Source organism: Dendropsophus ebraccatus, chromosome 4 (assembly GCF_027789765.1).
Source record: "Dendropsophus ebraccatus isolate aDenEbr1 chromosome 4, aDenEbr1.pat, whole genome shotgun sequence".
Lineage (NCBI taxonomy): Eukaryota > Metazoa > Chordata > Amphibia > Anura > Hylidae > Dendropsophus > Dendropsophus ebraccatus.
This window is the reverse complement of record NC_091457.1, coordinates 109,916,788-109,936,290: the sequence shown is the minus strand read 5'-3', so window position 1 is coordinate 109,936,290 and position 19,503 is coordinate 109,916,788. Positions and strand designations below refer to the sequence as shown.

Genomic DNA, 19,503 nt, shown 5'->3' with positions numbered 1-19,503 from the left:
TTGGCTATTCTCATCTATAAAACATTTATTTGAACAGTCTGAATGATTTTTTTTTTTCTTTTTTTTTTTTTTTATAAGCACTATCCTTATAGTATATTTGTATTATTAAATACACAATCAGGAAACCAGTCATCACTTTTATGCTGCCTAAATGAGTAATTAGGGCAGTTTCCCATGCATTCTGCCTGCCCCACGGGCCATAACGGATAGCCTAAGAGTGCAATGTTTCCACACAGTATTTTTGCAACCAAAACCAGGAGTGGAATGAAAACACAAAGGCTATGTTCACACACTGCTGAAATTGAGTGCATAGTCGCCATTTAACGTCAAATAATTACCGTTATTTTAAAACAACGGCAGTTATTTGCCATTATGACGGCCATCCACTCAATTTCAACAGTGTATGAACATAGCCTGTGTTTTCAACCCTGATTTTGGTTGCAAAATACTGTATGGGAACATAGCCTTGGGCCGCAATCACACCTTCTTTGAATACAGTCCATGCACAGAAGACGTGCTACGAACCAGATTCACAGACCTCCTGGGATCATGTATGTTATACCGGGAGCTCCGAATCAGTTTAAATTTTTGGAGTACTGTACTGACACAGCCGCACGGCTGTCTAATTACAGTACTGCAAAGATTTCAACTGAAGCATATCATCTGTACACCAACGTGTGAATGCAGGTCTCACTGTTTGGATGTAGGAAAAGAACTTTGTGGCATTGCCTGCTCCAGTAACTCATAGATCTTGCAGCATAAGGCTATGTTCACATGTCTTTTTGGTTGTATTTTTAGATGGCCACACAATAGCAATTACAGACATATTTTGCATAATATAGCCGTAATTTTGCTTCAAAATGACAGCCATCCAAAAATACAGCAAAAAAAAAAAAGTTATGTAAACATAGCCTAAAAGTAATGGCACGCTTCCTTTTAAAGAAACAATCCAGGCAAAACAGATACTAAGTTATGCCTACCACAGGGATTCTCTCATGTTCTTGAATTAGTTTGGCCTGGACTGCTTCTTTAATGTCAGTCACTGACAGGAAGCTCATTCCATTATATATATATATATATATTTTTTTTACAGTTTTTCAAATGGGAATAGGTGTTTTTCTTCTCCTTTTTTCTCTCTTTTTGTTTTCTGCTTTGCTTTTCCTCCTTGCTGCTCTTCACCCTTTCGATTTTGGGGCCAGGATACAGCTGTGTCCATAGCTGGGGTTTCTGTAGCTGGAAGCTCCTCATCTGAAGAAAAATCTTCTCCTTTGGCACAGGTAAGATGATCGGAGTCCTGCAGAAATACAGAAAGAGAATCAGAATAGAAGAATAGATGTCAGACACATAGAAATAAAATATAAACAATGTGACAACCAGCAATTCATCATTAGGTTATGTTCACACAGTGTATGGACAACCGCAATTGTTTGGCACTCAGAAACAAGGGCCGTTGTATTGAGTGTCAAGCAATGGCCGTTGTTGCATTGAAATCAACACACAAAGGCCAGAAATAATTGACAAGTCAGTTATTTCAATGGCTGTAGCAAACAGGTGTTTGATAAATTGTGTGAACAACGGCCATTGTTTGCATTGACTTCATAGCAACTATTTAACTATGGCAAAAACGTCCGCTCTTTTAATTGAAAACAATGGCTGTTCTTGTCATAACAAGTAAGTTGTGTGAACATAGCCATAACCTGCAGCAGAGGTCATACTTTATTAGGACAGAGACAATGGTTGGGTCACACAGTGTACATAAAATTAGAATTTTTGATGTGTTTTGCCTGTACAGTACAATGGGTGGAGTGTAAATGATGCCTGCAAGGTTTAGGATGTGCTACAAACTTTCCACAGCAAGCGCTAAAATACACTCTGCTTTACCTGCTTAATGTGAGTGGATTTCTAGGAACCCCCCACTAGATGGTGACGTCCGTCAGTAATTAGCATTCAGGGACATTTGCTGGGTGGTGTTATTCCCAGTAGGAGACGCCGTGTGGTACCATCAGTGTTCACAGCTTACCTTTGGTCCATATCGAGCTTTTAATCTTTCTCTGATCAGAAGACCTTTCACCAGCAGTTTCCAATTGCTTAGTGCTCGTTTTTCTCGCTTCTACAACGGAGGGTTACAGAAAACTATGATTATTGGTTATGGACCAGTAATAAACCAATGTCTTCTGACAAAATATTTTAAAAACTGCACCAGGTTTCTTTGCTTTCGGTTCCCAGGTTCAAGTGTATTGACTGAGTGTATTTTACAGTGTCATTTACCTCTTTCTGCTTGCGCTCTATCTCTGCCTGTTCATTCTCCCAGGCGGCCAGCAGGACTTCTTTATATTCCTCACATACGATATAACCATCAGTCCTGTGGGAGAAGAACAACATGGTAAGTGTGTGTGATGGGGGACAAATCTGTGAACCTCAGTTTCTTTTGTGCAAGTTTCGATTAAAGGATTTATCCAGGATTAGAAAAAAATACAACTTTTCTCGCAAAAACAGTTTGAAGTCCGCTCGGATCCCGCCTCCTTCACTGAGTGGCTGAGCGGTCCTGAGAGCGGCCCTGAGACGTAGCGTCTCGGGCAGCGGCAGACACCAGGAAGCAGCCGGGAACCAGGTACCGGAGCGCTGCGATGTGGGACCCGCCGCTAAAACAGGGGAGGTGAGTGGACGTCTTTTATTTCAGCCACCCCCTCCCCGGTCCCCCCCAGAAAGTGCCCCCATGCTGGAGCACCCCTTTAAGCCTTTCCCTGTACCAGTCACTACACTGGTTACTCATTCAGTTCAGAATAAAACACAAACTGCTCACACTTACCCACAAAGCTCTCTATAGTGATGCACCTCCCTCATCTATGTCTACCACTTTATAAACGCTGTTCACTCTGCTAATAATCTAAAAGTAGAATCCTCCACAATCTGAACCTCACTTCTATCTCCAAGACTTTTCCCACGCAGCACCAGTTCTTTGAAATGCAATACCCTGAACCATCGCACTTACACCATACATCCACAGTTTTAAACCTGCCTTAAGGGTACAAACCCACACACCGTATACGCAGCAAATACGCAGCAGTTTGATGGTGAAGATTTAATGCTGAGTTCAGTTATTTAGATCTAATCTGCTGCGTTTTTTTGCGTATTTGTTGCGTTTTTGCTGCGTATTCGCTGCGTATCGCAGCAGTAAATACGCTGTGTATACGGTGTGTGGGTTTATACCCTTAAACATATTTTCAGGCAGGAGTACAACATTTACGAATTGGTCTTTTTTTTTTTTTTTACCCTTTACTAAGTTTCCCACATTCATTCAGCAGTATCCCTTATGCTTAATACACTTTAGACATTCAGAGGTTTGTACCCTTTTTATAAAAACAACAACACTTTACATACCTTTCTGCGCTCCCTCATGTCCTGCTAGCTTCGGCTAGCTCCCCGCAGTGTCTGAAAAGACATGACACTCAGCCACTCACTGGCTGTGGCACTGTCCTTGTGAATGGCCTGTCATTTCAGACACTGTGGGGAGCAGGCTAATGCAAGAAGGACATTGGGGAGCGCAGAGAGGTATGTAAAAGATTATTTTACACTTATTAGGCAAAGGCTGCAAGGTCATCGCTAATGATATCCATGCAGCCACTGCTGCACGATTATAGAGCCAAATATGGACTCAGTAAGTAAACGCCAATCTAGCAGATCGGCACTTGCTTACATCAAGTCATTGAGCCCTAAAAGAAGCAGCTGACTTGGCTGTGTTCAGCTTCCAGACCATCTCCAGCAGTATGAGAGCTCTCATTGTAAGATTAGCTAGAATAGTGTGGGTTGTTTGGCTCTGGATGTAATTCTTCCTATTCACTGATGGAAGAAGACATCTTAAATGTAAACAGTAAAAATGAAAAGGCTAATTTTTTTGAGGTTTGCAGACTATGTACACTGGATAAGTTAGGTACAAACCCCAAATGTTATGCCAGAGGGCACATCAGCCTTACACAGGATGTGAGAAGCCACAGTGGAAGTCAAATCCAGTAATGGCAGTAGCGCAGTCTATGTCCAGCTTCCTGGCCACACGGTGCAGATTAGCGACTTGTAAATGGCAGCAGCCAATGGGAAGCATGCTGGGCTTAAACAGGTAAACGTTGCCAAACTCATTACGTGGTACCTGCAAATCAAACAGAGAATCGATTATGCGATGAACAATAATTATTGTAATCCTGTATCAATGAGACTTGCTATCAGACAAAAGAAAAAAAAATGATATATGAAATATTTTGTAAGTATTGCCTTGGTGCTTTGGAACTGTAGAACTTTATGAAAAGAGGGTCAGATTGATAGACATATGCCATGTACAGAAAATCTATTTAAAATGCCATGTGAAGCATGTGGTCTGCAATCACTGACATCTGCTCTCACCTTTCCATCCACAGCTATGGGCGGCTGATACTCCTCAGTCTGCCACAGGCCAAACAGAGCAAGGTCATTGCTGTCCTTCTCTGGATCTGCCAGACGGGCTTTCCTCGCTCGGTTAGACTGTCCTTTCACCATCTGTGCATGAAACATATCGCATCTGACATTAATCACACTACCAGCATGTGTCCTCCACAATTTACTTTCACAAGTTTGACTCGTGTCAAATTTAATTTCCATACATAGTAAGGAAAAATTGCTCTATTTCATCACCTTGTAAGGCACTTCCCCGAGCCGTACCACACGGGCCTCCTTTAGCCATGTGTCTCTGGAATGCAGGGTGTGGACACAAGACCTGTAAGGACATTTATGGGATGTGATTTATGAAAAAAAAAAAAAGTCATTTTATTTTTAATATCAGAACTGAATTTCTGTAATCCCAGCTGTTAATGTTCCAGATTTCTCCTGTTTCAAAACTTTCAAAGACAGTAGCAATCTCACACCTACTGTTGCCAGCCATATTGGCTTACACACTATTGCCTCTTTTAGTCAGCTGGTTACTCAGAAGTGCTGCCTGTTCCTTTTGTAGTTCTTTGTCCTAGCAATTCACAGTAATAGAAACCTTCTCCCACATTAGCTCTCTTTTGCAAAAAAAAATGTCTGACTGAATCTTTGCCTGTAGAGTCTAATGCATCATCTAATATGGTGACAAAATGTATTATCTACCTGTCAGAGATGCATCAGGCAGACCAGAACATTCATAGGCTCCTATTGGAAGTGCTCAGAATCTGTAACCCCTTTCTGATACTTGACATATGGGGGAGATTTATCAAACATGTAACATGTAAAGTAAAACTGTCTCAGAAGTCCCTAGCGACCAATCAGATTCCACTTTTCATTCCTCACAGACTCTTTGGAAAATGAAAGGTGGAATCTGATTGGTTGCTAGAAGCAACTGAGACAGTTTCACTTTACACCATGTTTGATAAATCTCCCCTATGTGCTGGATGTGTTAGCTTGTATGCATTATCTTTATAATAACTCTGAGTTAAAAAAAAAACATTAAGGGTACGTTCACACGTACCGACTCGCAGCGAAAATCTCGCTGTGAGTTTTGCAACGAGATCCTCTATGAGTCAAGGTCCTGGCAGGTCTCTGTCAATACTTACTCGCAGAATAATACTACTTTCAGACTGCTGCGAGTATGTATTGACAGAGACCTGCCAGGACCTTGACTCAGCGGATCTCGCTGCAAAACTTGCAGTGAGATTTCCGCTGCGAGTCGGTACGTCTGAACGTACCCTTAATAATACTGTGTGCATTTTTTCTGGCCTTTTTCCTACATTCTTCAATAGAACTACATAACTTAAAGGGAACCAATCACGCCGAAAATCCATCTTAAAATAAGGAAACGTGCTGGCACATCACCCAGCACGTTTCCTAAACATCCCCCTGTAACCTCCGTGTCCCCTTCCATCAGTTAGTAATCTTACTTTGAAGAAGTCCCGTGCTGTATGTAAATTTCTGGCAAGTAGTCACGGTGGGCGGAATTAGTCAAGGTGGGCAGAATCAGTCACAGGTCCTGGGCGTCTGTAATCACGCCCAGAGGGGCGTGCTTGAGGTCTGCCTTCCATCCACGTGACCCGGAGGCTTGCATTTCACGTCGGCGGCGCGCTGACGTCATCCGCACGCAGCGCCGTTGTCTTCCGGAGTCCGCGCATGCACAGTACGTCGGCGCCCGTCTCCCGCCGTACTGCGGACTACAGAAGACGTCTGCGCTGCGTGCGGATGACGTCAGCGCGCCGCCGACGTGAAACGCAAGCCTCCAGGTCACGTGGATGGAAGGCAGACCTCAAGCACGACGCCCAGGACCTGTGACTGATTCTGCCCACCTTGACTAATTCCGCCCACCGTGACTACTTGCCAGAAATTTACATACAGCGCGGGACTTCTTCAAGGTAAGATTACTGACTGATGGAGGGGGGCACGGAGGTTACAGGGGGATGTTTAGGAAACGTGCTGGGTGATGTGCCAGCACGTTTCCTTATCTTAAGATGGATTTTCGGCGTGATTGGTTCCCTTTAAGAAGTGAGGGGGATAAAACAAAAAACACATGGTTATACTAATACTTGCTCCTGGGGATACACTTCAAAAGCAGGTTTTATGTTTGTTTGTTTTTTTTGTCCCCAAGCCAAAAAGTATGTCTAAAGAAAGCCCTACCACCCTGCATGTAACACTAGGGCCATAGCTTCATTACCTGGAATAAACAGCTTCCCCTCTACAGTAACCAAGGATGGCTGCAGAGTCTGGGTAGATAGCTTCATATTTCAGCAGGTGTCTCTTCAAAGCATACAAAGGATGGTTCTTATACTCTGTGATCGAGGTTGGCAATGGTTGGTCCAGTAGTTTAGCTTCAAACTAAAGATATAGTAGGGTTAAACAATGGTTAACATATCTTAAAATAGGCACTACAACTCCTATCATGCTCTGATATATTTGTCATTATTGGAGTAGTAGTTATACCAAGCTTTACATCAGTGGTTATGGTACATTCCTGTGGATAGGGCTGCTGTTTAGATGGTTATTTGCTTTACTGAGGCAGAATTAGAACATAAAGGATGATTTAGTTTTTTTTAATGTGCTAGGCAGCTAATATATACAGTTATATGCTTAAAGGAGTAGTGCAGCGTTTAACTTTTCACTAAATAACACACATTACAAAGTTATACAATTTTGTAATGTGTGTTATTTAAGTGAATGGTCCCCTTCCTCGTGTTCCCCCCACCTCGGAAGTGTTGGTGCATTATACTAATATGTTCGCTGTAAACCCCGGCCGTTATCTTGTGTAGACGACGTCATCTTCGGAAGGCCGGCCGAACCGATCCGGCTGTCCCTCATGCTGGCCCCCCCTCTGCCGTGTAATCAGCTGCATCAGGGCAACACCGGGAAGGGGGCCATTCACTTAAATAACACACATTACAAAGTTGTATAACATTGTAATGTGTGTTATTTATTGAATAAAAGTTAAACGCCACCCTACCCCTTTAAAGGTGATATAAAATCTGTACCATGTGTGCTGCAGATTTATTCTTTTTGTTATGCAGCCATTTGTAGTTCTGGATTAGGCTCTTTATCCTCGTACAACCCCTGTGTAGTATAAGCAGGCCTCTGTGCTTGCCTACAGAATATTACGCACAGTCCAACCCGTGTAGTATAAGCAGGCCTCTGTCTGTTCTCAAAGTATTACACACAGTGCAGAACAGACAACAGAGTTAGACTTTGATGCAAAAGGGGCCACCCTGGTATTTCCCAATACCCGCAACTGAGTGGGACTTAAAGTGACACTGTCACCCCCTTTGTGCATTCTGACATCTCTACACAGGTGTAAAGGGTAAATTTAGTGTTTTTCATACCTTATTTCATATCATACGTCATGGTGTTTGTTCAAGTAAAAAGTGTCCTTTTTTCAACTGCAGATTGTATTAAGTGGGCGTGGCCCCGCGGGATTAGCACCACTTAGCCCCTCCCACAACGGCCCAGTTGACTACGCCCCCATGACGCCCATTGGTTGGCCGACGTAAAGGGGGTGGGGTCTAGACCTTTCAGCCAGCCTGTTCCAATGGCCGGTGAGGGGGCGGGGCCAACGGTGCCGTTGTGGGCGGGGCCAACGGTGCCGTTGTGGGCGGGGCTAAGCGGTGCTAATGCCGCGAGGCCACGCCCACTTAATACAATCTGCAGTTGATAAAAGGACACTTTTTACTTGAACAAACACCATGACGTATGATATGAAATAAGGTATGAAAAACACTAAATTTACCCTTTACACCTGTGTAGAGATGCAAAAATGCAAAAAGGAGGTGACAGTGTCACTTTAAGGTGCTATGTATCAGAGTGGTTTGGCCCTTGGCAACTGGTTTCCTTCCCTGGAGGGATATCTGGCTAGTCCCGTGTTTTGAGACTCGTAACAGAGACTCCACTGATGCCCTTTTTTTGCATATTAAAAATTTATAGGGGCAATGTATGAGTGAAGACTCTTAAATGAGTACTTCATTGGATTTTTTCTCCCTGAGCTCAGTGATGGTTGTATTTTGTCTTCCTTGGTTGAACCTTATGTTCATTAATAACAGCCGTTATTTGCACTTATTTTTACATTGTGTGAACATAGCCTGAGACTGACCAATAATTTAAATATTTCAACCCCATTCCCCATGAGAGGTAGTCTTCTAATAACACTGAATCAGTAGTCTACATTTCTTACCTCTGCATCTTCCTTTTCATCCAGAGTAGCATTGGAGCTTTTATAAGGCATCAGAGTCTCCTCCCACCACTCTGTATCAATGCGCCGTTTGCGAGTACTGGTCATCCACTCTGGATCGTATCGTCGTGTCACATCTTTAACATGTCCAGCATTGTCAATTCCCACAATATAAGTAACCGGTTTGGTGGCAGCCTTAAAACACTTTGAAGGCAGGTTTATTGTCCCATACACACAGTCTACGCATACCCACTTCTTCTCTTTCTCCAAGAAAACCTCCACCCATTGATCACAACCTCTGGAGGGTGGTGGCGCTATGACCTCTTCCTCATCATCAGTGGAAATGATCCTGCCTCTTCTCTTTGCTTGTGAGCTGTCAGCTTTGGGTGAGCTCTTAACTTTTGGACATCCTTGGGCAACAGGACTCTTTGCCGTGCCCTCCCCTGACCTTCTGTTCACCTTTAAAAAAGATGACCCTTTAACTTTTCTTTCAATAGACTCCTCTTCATTGGAGAAGTCATTGTCCTCACTGCCAGTGTAGGAAAAGTCAGAATCACTGATGTCCTCATTGCTCTCACTCTCCTCTTTGTATGAAATTTTGGAGGCCGCTTTCCTCCGGAGCTTATTTTTGGGACTTGCCCTACTCTTAGTGTCTTCAGAAATTTCAGTTGACTTGTCCCTCCTAGCATTACGGGCTACTTTTTTAGACAGGCTATCTTCTGATGGTTTTACATCCTCATCCTCTGAGCTGTCCAGGGAAAAGGTCTCTTCTTTCTTCATCTGTTTTGGTTCCACTTTTGATTTACCTCTAGGAGATTTTTGAGATTTGACTGTTTTATTAGACTTTTTGGAGGGCTTCTCTTTTGGGCTGCTTGTTTTCTACATAATATAAAGATGCAGTGAGCTCCATTACTCTTATAACAATAATGATGAAAGGAATGCTTAGATATAGTGCATAAAAAGTTGATAAGTACAAAGCCTTGTCTTTTGTGTCTGACAAACTGCCAGCCTTACCTTTGTGGGGGGTTTCTTTAAGGGGATGGGCTGCAGTGAGAGCACCAAGCGGCTTAGAAGTTGCAATGCTCGAAGAAGAATCAAGAAGAGCTGAAAAAGAATATAATGTATATGAAAATGAATAAGATTAAATAAAGCACAATGTGTGATTAATTCTGCAACTTTCTAATACACCTGTATGGGAATTTATTATTAAGAAAAACAGATTTGTGCATACTAGTACTAGTTCTATTAGATAGTTCCTGGTGGCCTTTACCTCCTCTTACTGGCGCCAGTCTCCTGACACTTGTAAGTGCTGCTGTTTTCTTGATATTCAACCTTAAAAATATTCAAATTAACTCGTTTAGAGGACTGTGGGCGTTCCTCGGCTCTCCAGAGCACTAGACGCCCACCTGCTGCCTCAGATGCCCACACCTACTCAAGCATATTCCAGGCTGCCTGCTTTTGCATAAATAGGCGTGAGTCGGAGGGCTAAATGGTGCTCTGGGTAGCCAAGAAACACACCACTGCTCCTATGCTCTTAAAGAGTTAATTTGCATATTTTTATAAGACTGAAAAACAAGAAAACGGCAGCATTTACAAGTGTCAGAAGACCAGCGCCAGTAAGAGGAGGTAAGCTGCCACCGATAACTATCAGTAGGTTTGTATGCATGAACCTGATGATAGTTACTTTAATGAATATATTAATGCTTTCATTTGGGTTTTAAAACCAGTGATGTGATATCTTACATAGACCATCTCTTCTTCATCCCTCACTCCATATACTCCAAACCTCCTCTCTAGCCTGGCTGATAATGGTTCACAATCATCCAGAGACATATTCGGATTTAAGCTAAATGTGGTCGTGAACCTAAAAAAGAAGAAAGAAGTTTATATGGAAACACATAGCAAAGTCTAGCAATTTCACATATGCTTCTAGTACCATTATTAACCCTTTATCATAAATATTTTAGCAATAATCTTACCACTTCACCAAGTTTGTCAAATATACCACATCTACCCGGGCAGTGGGAGTGTTTGTAAATTTAACTGGAACCACTGAGAGCGCCACTGCCTGAAGGTCAGGGGAGTTACATAAGTCACTGCGAAAGAAGCCACTGGCAAGAAGGCAGAGCAAATGTACCTGGAAAAAGACAGAGAGCAACAGCATTTACAGCTGTTATTTAGCCTTTAAATATTGATGGCCTATCCTCAGAAAAGGCCATTGATATTACATAAGCAGGCATCAGACAACCACCAAGAAACTGCAGGTGAGTGTTTCACTGTTTGCATCATCTACAGGCTGGTTTGTGCTTCATGCAAGTGAACAGGGCAACTAGACCTCATCTACATAAAGTATGTTGTTTGCAAGTACAAATGAGACTGTAGCCAATGTAAACTTTGAAGAGGTTGCAGCACATGCACAAGAACTGTGGCCTATTCAAACAGCAAAGTGCTGGTTATCAAACAGATCGAATAATCTTGTCCCGCCGAGGCTAGGCCATGTCTAAATTTTGCATTATGACTTAACAGTTCTACAGGGCTCATCCTCACTGGCTCCTTAGTAATCTAGCTTTATATTCTGTTCTAAAAGCTGAGTAGGCCGATTACTTCCTCAAGTAAAAGACCCTGCAATAAGAATGGAGCAACCGCTCTTATCGGCTGATCACTGGAATTCTGCAGCACAAAAAATAACAAAACATTGTTACATTTAGGCTCCCGAGATGTAAGAGACGCAAACATGAGATGTGAGGACATTAACGTTGTAAGTGGAGGGCCAAATGAATGATCCAGTAATTGTTCATACCGTGCTGTGCTGACAAAAACGTATACAAGTGCTGATTTATTAGATCAGTGCTCATATCTGTGGTCTAAAGAAGCCTTACTTTGTGTGTGTCCTCCTGCAAATCCTTGGTGAACCGTTTCATCATGCGGCGCAGATAAACTTCAAACTCTGCATTTCTCTTCTCTCTGGAAAACAAAAAGGCCATCGGTCAGTTCCTAAACCTCTCCCTAATCCCATTTATAACATTTCCTGCTGCTCAATAAAATAGATCTTAGTAATCCACATTTTACATACACAAGTCACTTTGAACTTTTTACAGCCTGTACAGTCTTATATTCCAGAGCTGCATTCACAGTTCCGCAGGTTGCAGTGCCAACATTTTCCCATAGTCCCAGGCTGTTCAATAGTGCTATCAGTTTTCCATTTTCTGTAGTAGTGTTTCCATCACTAACCAGCAGCACAGTTATTGCAGCTCAGGACTACAATACTAGCTGCTATCGACATTTTGTACAGGCAGAACAGTTAGTGCAGTTCTGGAGTATAATACAAATTATGGGTATGCTATAAAAAAAATCTTCCTCCCAAAACATTGTATATTATTGCCTGTGTAGCAATACATTATTATCAGAACATACAACACGGGTTACCCCAATTCCTCATCCTAAACCAAGAAAGTAACTTCAGCACTCAATCAGCAATAGTACCTGCCTCGTGACAACCAAATAGGCAAACAGATCATCATCACACTATATAAATATGGCTCATGTGCGAGGACCTGAGGGCGCAAGATCAGGGATACTCATCAATTTACTCCAAATCTTATTAAATTTAATGGTAGCTTTCCTTTTCTCATACGCATATTTCTCTAAACCAGTTGACGTTCCCTATGAATTACGCGACTGAGGGAGGAGTCTTGTCAAGCCAATGTTTGGAAATCAGCTTACGTGCCATGAATAAAATACGAGCCACTACAATCTGTTCCACAGCATCCAGAGCTAAATTATCTGCATACCCTAGTATGTATACCAGTGGAGACTGCTGTAATTCTACAGAGTAAGCCTTGCATATGGATGACGTCACCCAGGTAATTACCTTCTTAATCTCTTTTTAGCTGCTTCCGCTGTTTCAATCTCTATCTCCACAGATTCGGATGGCAAGCCTGAATCATTGGATGTTGTGGCTTGTAAAGAATCCAGAGTTGCTGCATTAAGTTCTGTTACAAGAGGGAAGAAATTCATCAATGAAGATATGTTACCTTGTCTAGGTGTTCCCAATTATTACTAGGCCGTCTTTACGCACTGTAGTTTCATTTCAGCATTGTGTCATTTCTATAAAGATGCTGCAGTACCACAACAGCACTGCAATGAAACTGCAACATGTGTGAACACAGCCTTAAGGAATATCACTAAATCCACTAATTGCTGTGTACACCCAGAACCAAGAATAAGAAAGACTTGGGAAAGATATTGATAGGGATAACTAGTAGGGCCTCATTTACCGTAACCATGGACTGCACTACAAACATGCATCAGTAATGCTCTGTGCTTTTCTTTTCTTTTTTTTTTTTTTGGGGGGGGGCGGGGGGGGGAGGGCCCATTCACACATATGGACGTGTTAATAAGGGTCAATAAAATCTATTGGCCCTTATTCTGGCCGCAATTGCAGTGTGAATGGAGCCTTAATCCCACAACTGAATTTTATGACCTGAGATCAGTTTTCATCTGAAGATATAAGCCCAATAATACCTTCCACATCCTCCCACTCCTCATCACTGTCCTCGCCATCCTCTGAGCTGCTCTCTTCTTTAACTGCTGCATCTGCAACTGCATGGTGTGACTCCGCGTTTAATAGGATTCTGAAAAAGGATAAATGAATTATAGTCTTATATTTCAAGTTGGAGTGAAATGAAAACAAAGGATGCTGAAAAAACACAGGACATGGTGTCACAACACAGAGTATCATATCATTCTGAAAGACAAGGAGCATGACATATGGTCTGGGGGTATTTAGTGAATAAGTTATCTGCCAGTTCACTGCTGAAATATACAATCCTGTCCTGGTTTTAAAGGAGAAATCACTTTTAGTTATATTTGACAGGGTACTAAAACAGGTCAGAAGAGAACACTGAAGTGGCTATTAATTTCTGGAATGAAGAGACTAATAACATCTGACCCAACATCTGAAAGAGTTCTGCCCCTATTCATTTGTTCTGGGAAGCATTAGGGGGTTGGCTAACAGACCCCCAGAAATATTACCTGTGATATAGATATATCTATCATTATTCCTTCTCATTTCCAGGCCAGTGTTGTGCTTGCTCTGAGCTCACCATGGGAGCAGCCATAGACTTCTGTGAAGGGAGGGAGCTGACCATATATATGGCACAGTCACACCACAGTATACTTACTCGATTTCCTTTTCTGGATTTTCTTCTTCCTTCACTTTCTTCTCTGCAGGCTTCTTGGCTCTGGTCGGCTTCTTCCCCACAGTATCTATAGCAGGCGCCTTATCTGCACCTTTAGCAGCCTTCTTTGTGGTTCTGGCACCTGGTGCTGTGACTCTGCTCTTCTTATTTGGCGCCTTCCCGTCTTCACACACATCCTCCTTACCACCTGCCGGATGAAACCACCACAGAAAACAAGTACATTAAATATAGCATTTCCTCTAAAACTAGGAGAACACTAGAAAATAGACAAAATAAACGTATTCTGTTATTTCTCTGTCGGATCTCTTCAAGGTGGTGACAAATGTGATGTTAAACAACATGTTACTCGCCTTTCCAAGGCTCCTAAGTGCTACATATGTCTTGTGAATCAGTGATATTTCAGCTTTCTTGCACATTCAGAGCTATATGGTGTACATCTACATATGGTGAGCAGTTTGCAGGGTGACAACCAATATGGCTGCCACCAGGCTTTCTCAGGCTCAGGCATAGAAAATCCCATCTGCAGTGAACAAGAATCTTTGCATTCACTGACAGCAAGCAGAGATGTGGCATTGATTTATAAAGAGTAATAAAGTGCCCTTACCATTTACTTAGTGGGTTGTCAGAAGAATCCATACTCACCTGTTTAATCCTCAGCGCATCCAGTGCTGCCGCTGCTCGGCTAGCTGTGTTCTCTTGGCTGCAGCAATGTTGCGGCCATATAACCACATGTCCGCTGCAGCAAATCACTGACCTCGGTGGGCTTGTGCAGTATACACCTGAGCATGGGCATGCAGTGGTAACATAGGTATACGGGCATGACGTCACTGCAGCCGTGTACACAAAGCCAGGGGCGGAGTGGTGGCACAGGATGCGGTGAACTCCGACAATCCCTTAAAAGAATTTCGAGTTTCCTTGATAAATGATGTAACCTCTGCAGATTACCATAATGGTGTGTTGTCCATAGCAACAAAACAATGCCCATAAGTATCACTGCTATGGACTTCAGTCTTTGTGAGTCCCTTTAAGGTCTACATAAAATCAGAGAAGCCCTTTAAGAATAACTGTTAAACCCCGAAAGGGGCGGGGCTTATGGCTATCACACATGATGAGGCTATAATACAGGCAGTCCTATAGCAGTGTGTCTCCCCACCTCTGCTCTGTGCCGTCTGCGCTCTCTTCCCCGGCTGCCTTCTCGGGGTCTTGCAGTCAGTGTTGCCGTCGCAGGAGCCCCGGCGTTTCCCCATTCTCCCCGTCTCCCTCAGTATCACATCAGCCACACATGCTACTGTTGTATAACAAACTCAAAGGAAGTCACATGACAAGCGGGCTTCTTCCTTATTGGATGGCCCTACGTCCCGCCTGACGGCAGCATAAATCTCGCGAGAGTAGTGTTATTAGGGTGACCGGCCTCTTCCGCTGAGCGGGGTTTTCAAGATGGCGGATGATATGGAGCAGGTGAGGGCAGCCTTGCGGATTATATGTTGTTGCCTTTGGGGATCCTGGAGAGGTGGGGGTGTTACTGTGCGTTTCTGGTCGTCCCTGGGCAGCTGAGGCGGGTTGGTTTCACCTGTTTGTGTTCTGGAATGGCTCACATTTACATGGCGGGGGTGGCCTTATTATTGTGGTTCCATAGTTGAAACTACCCGAGCTACTAGAAGCAGTATTAGTACACCACCGGCTCTCCTCACAGTGTATACTGCTGTAATAGGGGAAAGAGCCTTCCAACCCAACCATTGTGTCTATGTAAATACAGAACAACTGATCCTTATTACATCCTGTATTAGGCTCCAGAGCTGCACTCACTATTCTGCTGGTGGAGTCACTATGTATATACGTTATTTATCTCCTGAATTATAATCCAGAGCTGCACTCACTATTCATTTGGTGCAGTCAGTATCCATATATTACTTACCCTGTACTGATCCAGAGGTACATCCAATATTATCCTCCAGAGCTGCACTCCCAATTCTGCAGGTATAATACAAGCTGAAACTTCGGATCAGTAGAGGAAGAGTGATGTATATGCAAATTGACGCCAACAGCAGTTATCTTTAAAAGCATGTGGGTATGTGCCCACTACGGAATATGTGCAGAAATTCCAAGCAGAGCCCGCCGCTGGCATGTCAGTTCTTTTGGCGGACAGCGGATTGAGCTTGAGAATATCATTGATTCTATAGGACAGGTGGAACATACTCTAAGAAGCTGAACACAAGAACAAGGAGACATAATCTGAGGGTAGTTGGGGGGGAAAGATCAGGAACAACATGAGAAAGTATTACTTTACTGAAAGAGTAGTAGATAATTGGAACAAACTTAAAGAAAACATAGGTATTAAATCAATGTAAACCTTCCCAGGATAAATATATATCTATCTGAAGATAATAAACGAACTATGAAAAAGGCCGACTAGGTGGTGGTGTTCTGCTGACAATCTTATATCTGTCCATTAGTGCATCAGGCCATAATTCCTGGACAGCCCCACGCCTGGTGAATTCCATGCACGAGCCCTATTAATTAGAATAGAGCTTGTGCGTGGACCTTGCCTAGTGTGGGACAGCAACCCAATCCCCCTACATGACCATGTCTTTACTCCCATCTGTAGAGAGCATGTTGCCTGGTATCATAGCAGTGACAAGTATAAATATTTGAAGGGGTTATCCAGTGCTACAAAAACATGACCACTTTCTTCCAGAGACAGGGCCACTCTTGTCTCCATTATGGGCGGGGTTTTGCTGCTAAGTTCCATTGAAGTGAATAGAGCTTAAAGTGACTCTGTACCCACAATCTGACGCCCCCCCCCCCCCCCCCCCCCAAACCACTTGTACCTTCGGATAGCTGCTTTTAATCCAACATCTGTCCTGCAGTCCGTTCTGCAGGTGATGCAGTTATTGTGCTCAAAAACTACTTTTAAACTGGCAGCCCCGTGCCCTACGGGAGTATCTGTGCCCTAACTTTGCACCACCCCTCCGTCCATCCTCCCCACCCTCTTCATCATTAGGAATGCCACTGGAACATTTTCTCCACGCTGAACATTGCACAGATCCTTAACGATCCAGCCCATGTGCCGTCCTTTCACAGCTGACGAATAGGAGGCAATCTGCCTGGAGCATTCCTAATGATGAGGGCGGGGAGGAGGCACAGAGAGGTTGTTCCAGCCTAATGCATACACAATGTAGGGCACGGGGCTGCCAGTGTAAAAGTAGTTTTTTAGCACAATAACTGCAGGACAGATCTTGGATTAAAAGCAACTATGCAAAGGTAAAAGCGGTTTGGGGGGTCAGATTTTAGGTACAGAGTCTCTAATTGCAAACCACACCTGAACTGAAGACAAGAGTTGTGTTGTCTCTGGAAGACAGCAGCCATGTATTTGTAGCACTGGATAACCCCTTTAAATGCCTCATAATAACATGCAGATATTTTGAGTGGAATGATGATTAAAGTGCGCTTTACTTTTTCTCTAAACAGCAGCAGACCACAAACACAGTGGAGGAGCCACTGGATCTGATCCGGCTAAGCCTAGATGAGCGCATTTATGTAAAGATGAGAAATGACAGAGAGCTCAGAGGACGGTTGCATGTATGTGTCCTATTTACCGACTATATGTCTTATGATATCCGTTAGGCCAGTCCATTAACCACCCTGTTTTCCTGAACAGGCCTATGATCAGCACTTAAACATGATACTGGGGGATGTGGAAGAAACCGTGACCACCATAGAGATTGATGAAGAAACCTATGAGGAGATCTACAAGGTATCGGCATCAGTCAAGTTTTGTTAATACAAGATGTTTTAATGTGTTTGACCTAGAACAAGTGTGGTATTTATTAACATGTTAACATGCCATAATAAGTTTTAAGTTAGGTTATGCTGCATTAAAAAGAACTGTAGAATAAAATAAGGATAGATGTATGGACAGTAGTTCCCAGTCACAGGAACTCCGCCATGCAGGATAGATTAACTTATCGTCCACACATTGGGACCTGCATCAGTCAGTGATTGGCCAAGGGGGCATATCTTGTAGGGTCAGCATGTCAACAACAGAAAGGACCAGCAACAGGGTCCAATTTGAATGACAGCAGTGGAGGATTGGGGCAGGCTAGTATGGGTTTTTTTTTTTTTTATTAGCCTAGCAGTATCTAGGGGCAGTTCTACATTTTTTTTGTCCCTAAACAACTCCTTTTAATTTTGAATAAAACAGGGCTCTGCACCGCTATCATTAAGGGTTTTAAAGGGAAACTATCGGGAGGTTAGACAAATCTAACCTGCTGATATGTCCCTTTTGTGCACAGGATGTGGAGGATGAAGGTAAGTTCCTTACCTTTTATCCTTGACGCCATTTCTGTATATTTAGTAGTTACATCATCAAGGTGGTTTGGACACTGGTGGTGAGACTATTGCCCCAGGAGCACCGATCTTTCCTGCCCCCAGTTGGCCCGCTCCACTGCTATTCATTAGGAGGGGCGGGTTGGTGCTATAAGGTAGGATGTAACTTAAAATACATGGAAACTGTGAGGATGAAGATAGGAAACTTAAACTTGTGTCCCGTGCACAAAAGGGACATATAAGCAGGATAGACTGGTCTCCCTTTAACTTGCCATTGAGATTGTAAAATAGTAAATATGAAAAACTTACAGTATTTTCCTATCCTTAAAAATTTTTTTTCCCCCCCAGTCCACAAAGAGGAACATCCCCATGCTGTTTGTGAGAGGCGATGGTGTTGTGCTGGTAGCTCCTCCCTTGAGGGTTGGCTGATTCCAGGATCCAGTGGAATCCACAATACACGGATACCCATATGTTCCCATAAATTTCTCCTCAGCAAGGTCCTTGGCTGCTTTGGTACATTGGTCTTCTCTTACTGCTATGAGTTGCATCCTCTGTCTATTCATGCATCAATAGTGGGATGAATCGGATCTCAGAACCAAATGTTGACCTTTTTCCCTTGCAAGTCTTCAACCAGTTTCACTTTCTTGGCAGATGCCATAATTTTTATTTTTAATGAAAATTTTCATTTTGTGAAAGTGAAAAACTTAAGTTTTATATTGAACAGCAGTAACATAAATCTGGTACAGGTTTTACTGTATTCAGCAAAATTGCTTTAATTTGGGAGCTACCAATAAAGATTACTGGTGCTGATGTGGGTCTTGTGTTTTGATATTTGTAAGATGAAGCCCTAGAATCCAGATCTGTGAGCCCCTAGAGCAGGGGTGTCAAACATGCAGCCCTCCAGATGTTGCAAAACTACAATTGGCATCATATCTGGGCAGCCAAAGCTTTGACTTTGGGCACCCAGGCTTGATGGCAATTGTAATTTTGCAACAGCTGGAGGGCCGCAGGTTTGACACCACTGCTCTAGAGTGTGTTTTGTCCTTTTGTGTGTGTGTGTGTATATTATATATATATATATGAACATGAAACACTAGTGATTATGAAGGAATCCCAACACTAGGTGGCAGCACAGTCTGTACCAACGGATCTGTCCCCAGTCACTGGGGCACTCACGTGGCCATATATCTTGGAACATTTCAAGGCTTCTGACAAAAATCGAAGTAGACTAGCTTTAGGGCTATTTATCTCCTAGTGGGGACAAGGGGTTGGCTAGTTTAAGCTCTATATCAGGGGTGTCAAACTCAGGCTCTCCAGCTGTTGTAAAACTAC

General features: G+C 43.1%; 2 protein-coding genes across 4 annotated transcripts; one reads left to right on the top strand and one right to left on the bottom strand.

Annotated features, from left to right (window-relative positions):
* Positions 1-39: 39 nt before the first annotated feature.
* Positions 40-15,154, bottom strand: XPC (XPC complex subunit, DNA damage recognition and repair factor). Of its 2 annotated transcripts, XM_069966705.1 has the most exons (16): positions 14,999-15,154; positions 13,828-14,032; positions 13,169-13,278; positions 12,516-12,636; positions 11,524-11,608; positions 10,624-10,781; positions 10,388-10,508; positions 9,659-9,748; positions 8,648-9,523; positions 6,647-6,807; positions 4,663-4,744; positions 4,396-4,527; positions 3,975-4,144; positions 2,269-2,362; positions 2,021-2,110; positions 40-1,294 (listed from the first exon to the last, which is right to left on the bottom strand). In XM_069966705.1, exons 1-16 carry the CDS (start codon positions 15,090-15,092, stop codon positions 1,088-1,090), a joined length of 2,796 nt encoding a protein of 931 aa, XP_069822806.1. In that variant the 5' UTR covers positions 15,093-15,154; the 3' UTR covers positions 40-1,087. The 2 variants fall into 2 exon arrangements, with proteins under 2 accessions (XP_069822806.1, XP_069822807.1); XM_069966706.1 differs by lacking the exons at positions 40-1,294; positions 2,021-2,110 and having other exon boundaries at positions 2,274-2,362; positions 3,940-4,144.
* On the top strand, positions 11,891-18,981 carry LSM3 (LSM3 homolog, U6 small nuclear RNA and mRNA degradation associated). Of its 2 annotated transcripts, none has more exons than XM_069966710.1 (4): positions 11,891-12,507; positions 17,314-17,424; positions 17,504-17,599; positions 18,520-18,981. In XM_069966710.1, the coding sequence occupies exons 1-4, from the start codon at positions 12,490-12,492 to the stop codon at positions 18,598-18,600; spliced, it is 306 nt and encodes a 101-aa protein (XP_069822811.1). In that variant the 5' UTR covers positions 11,891-12,489; the 3' UTR covers positions 18,601-18,981. The 2 variants fall into 2 exon arrangements, with proteins under 2 accessions (XP_069822811.1, XP_069822810.1); XM_069966709.1 differs by lacking the exon at positions 11,891-12,507 and adding an exon at positions 15,203-15,303.
* The last annotated feature ends 522 nt before the right edge of the window (positions 18,982-19,503 follow it).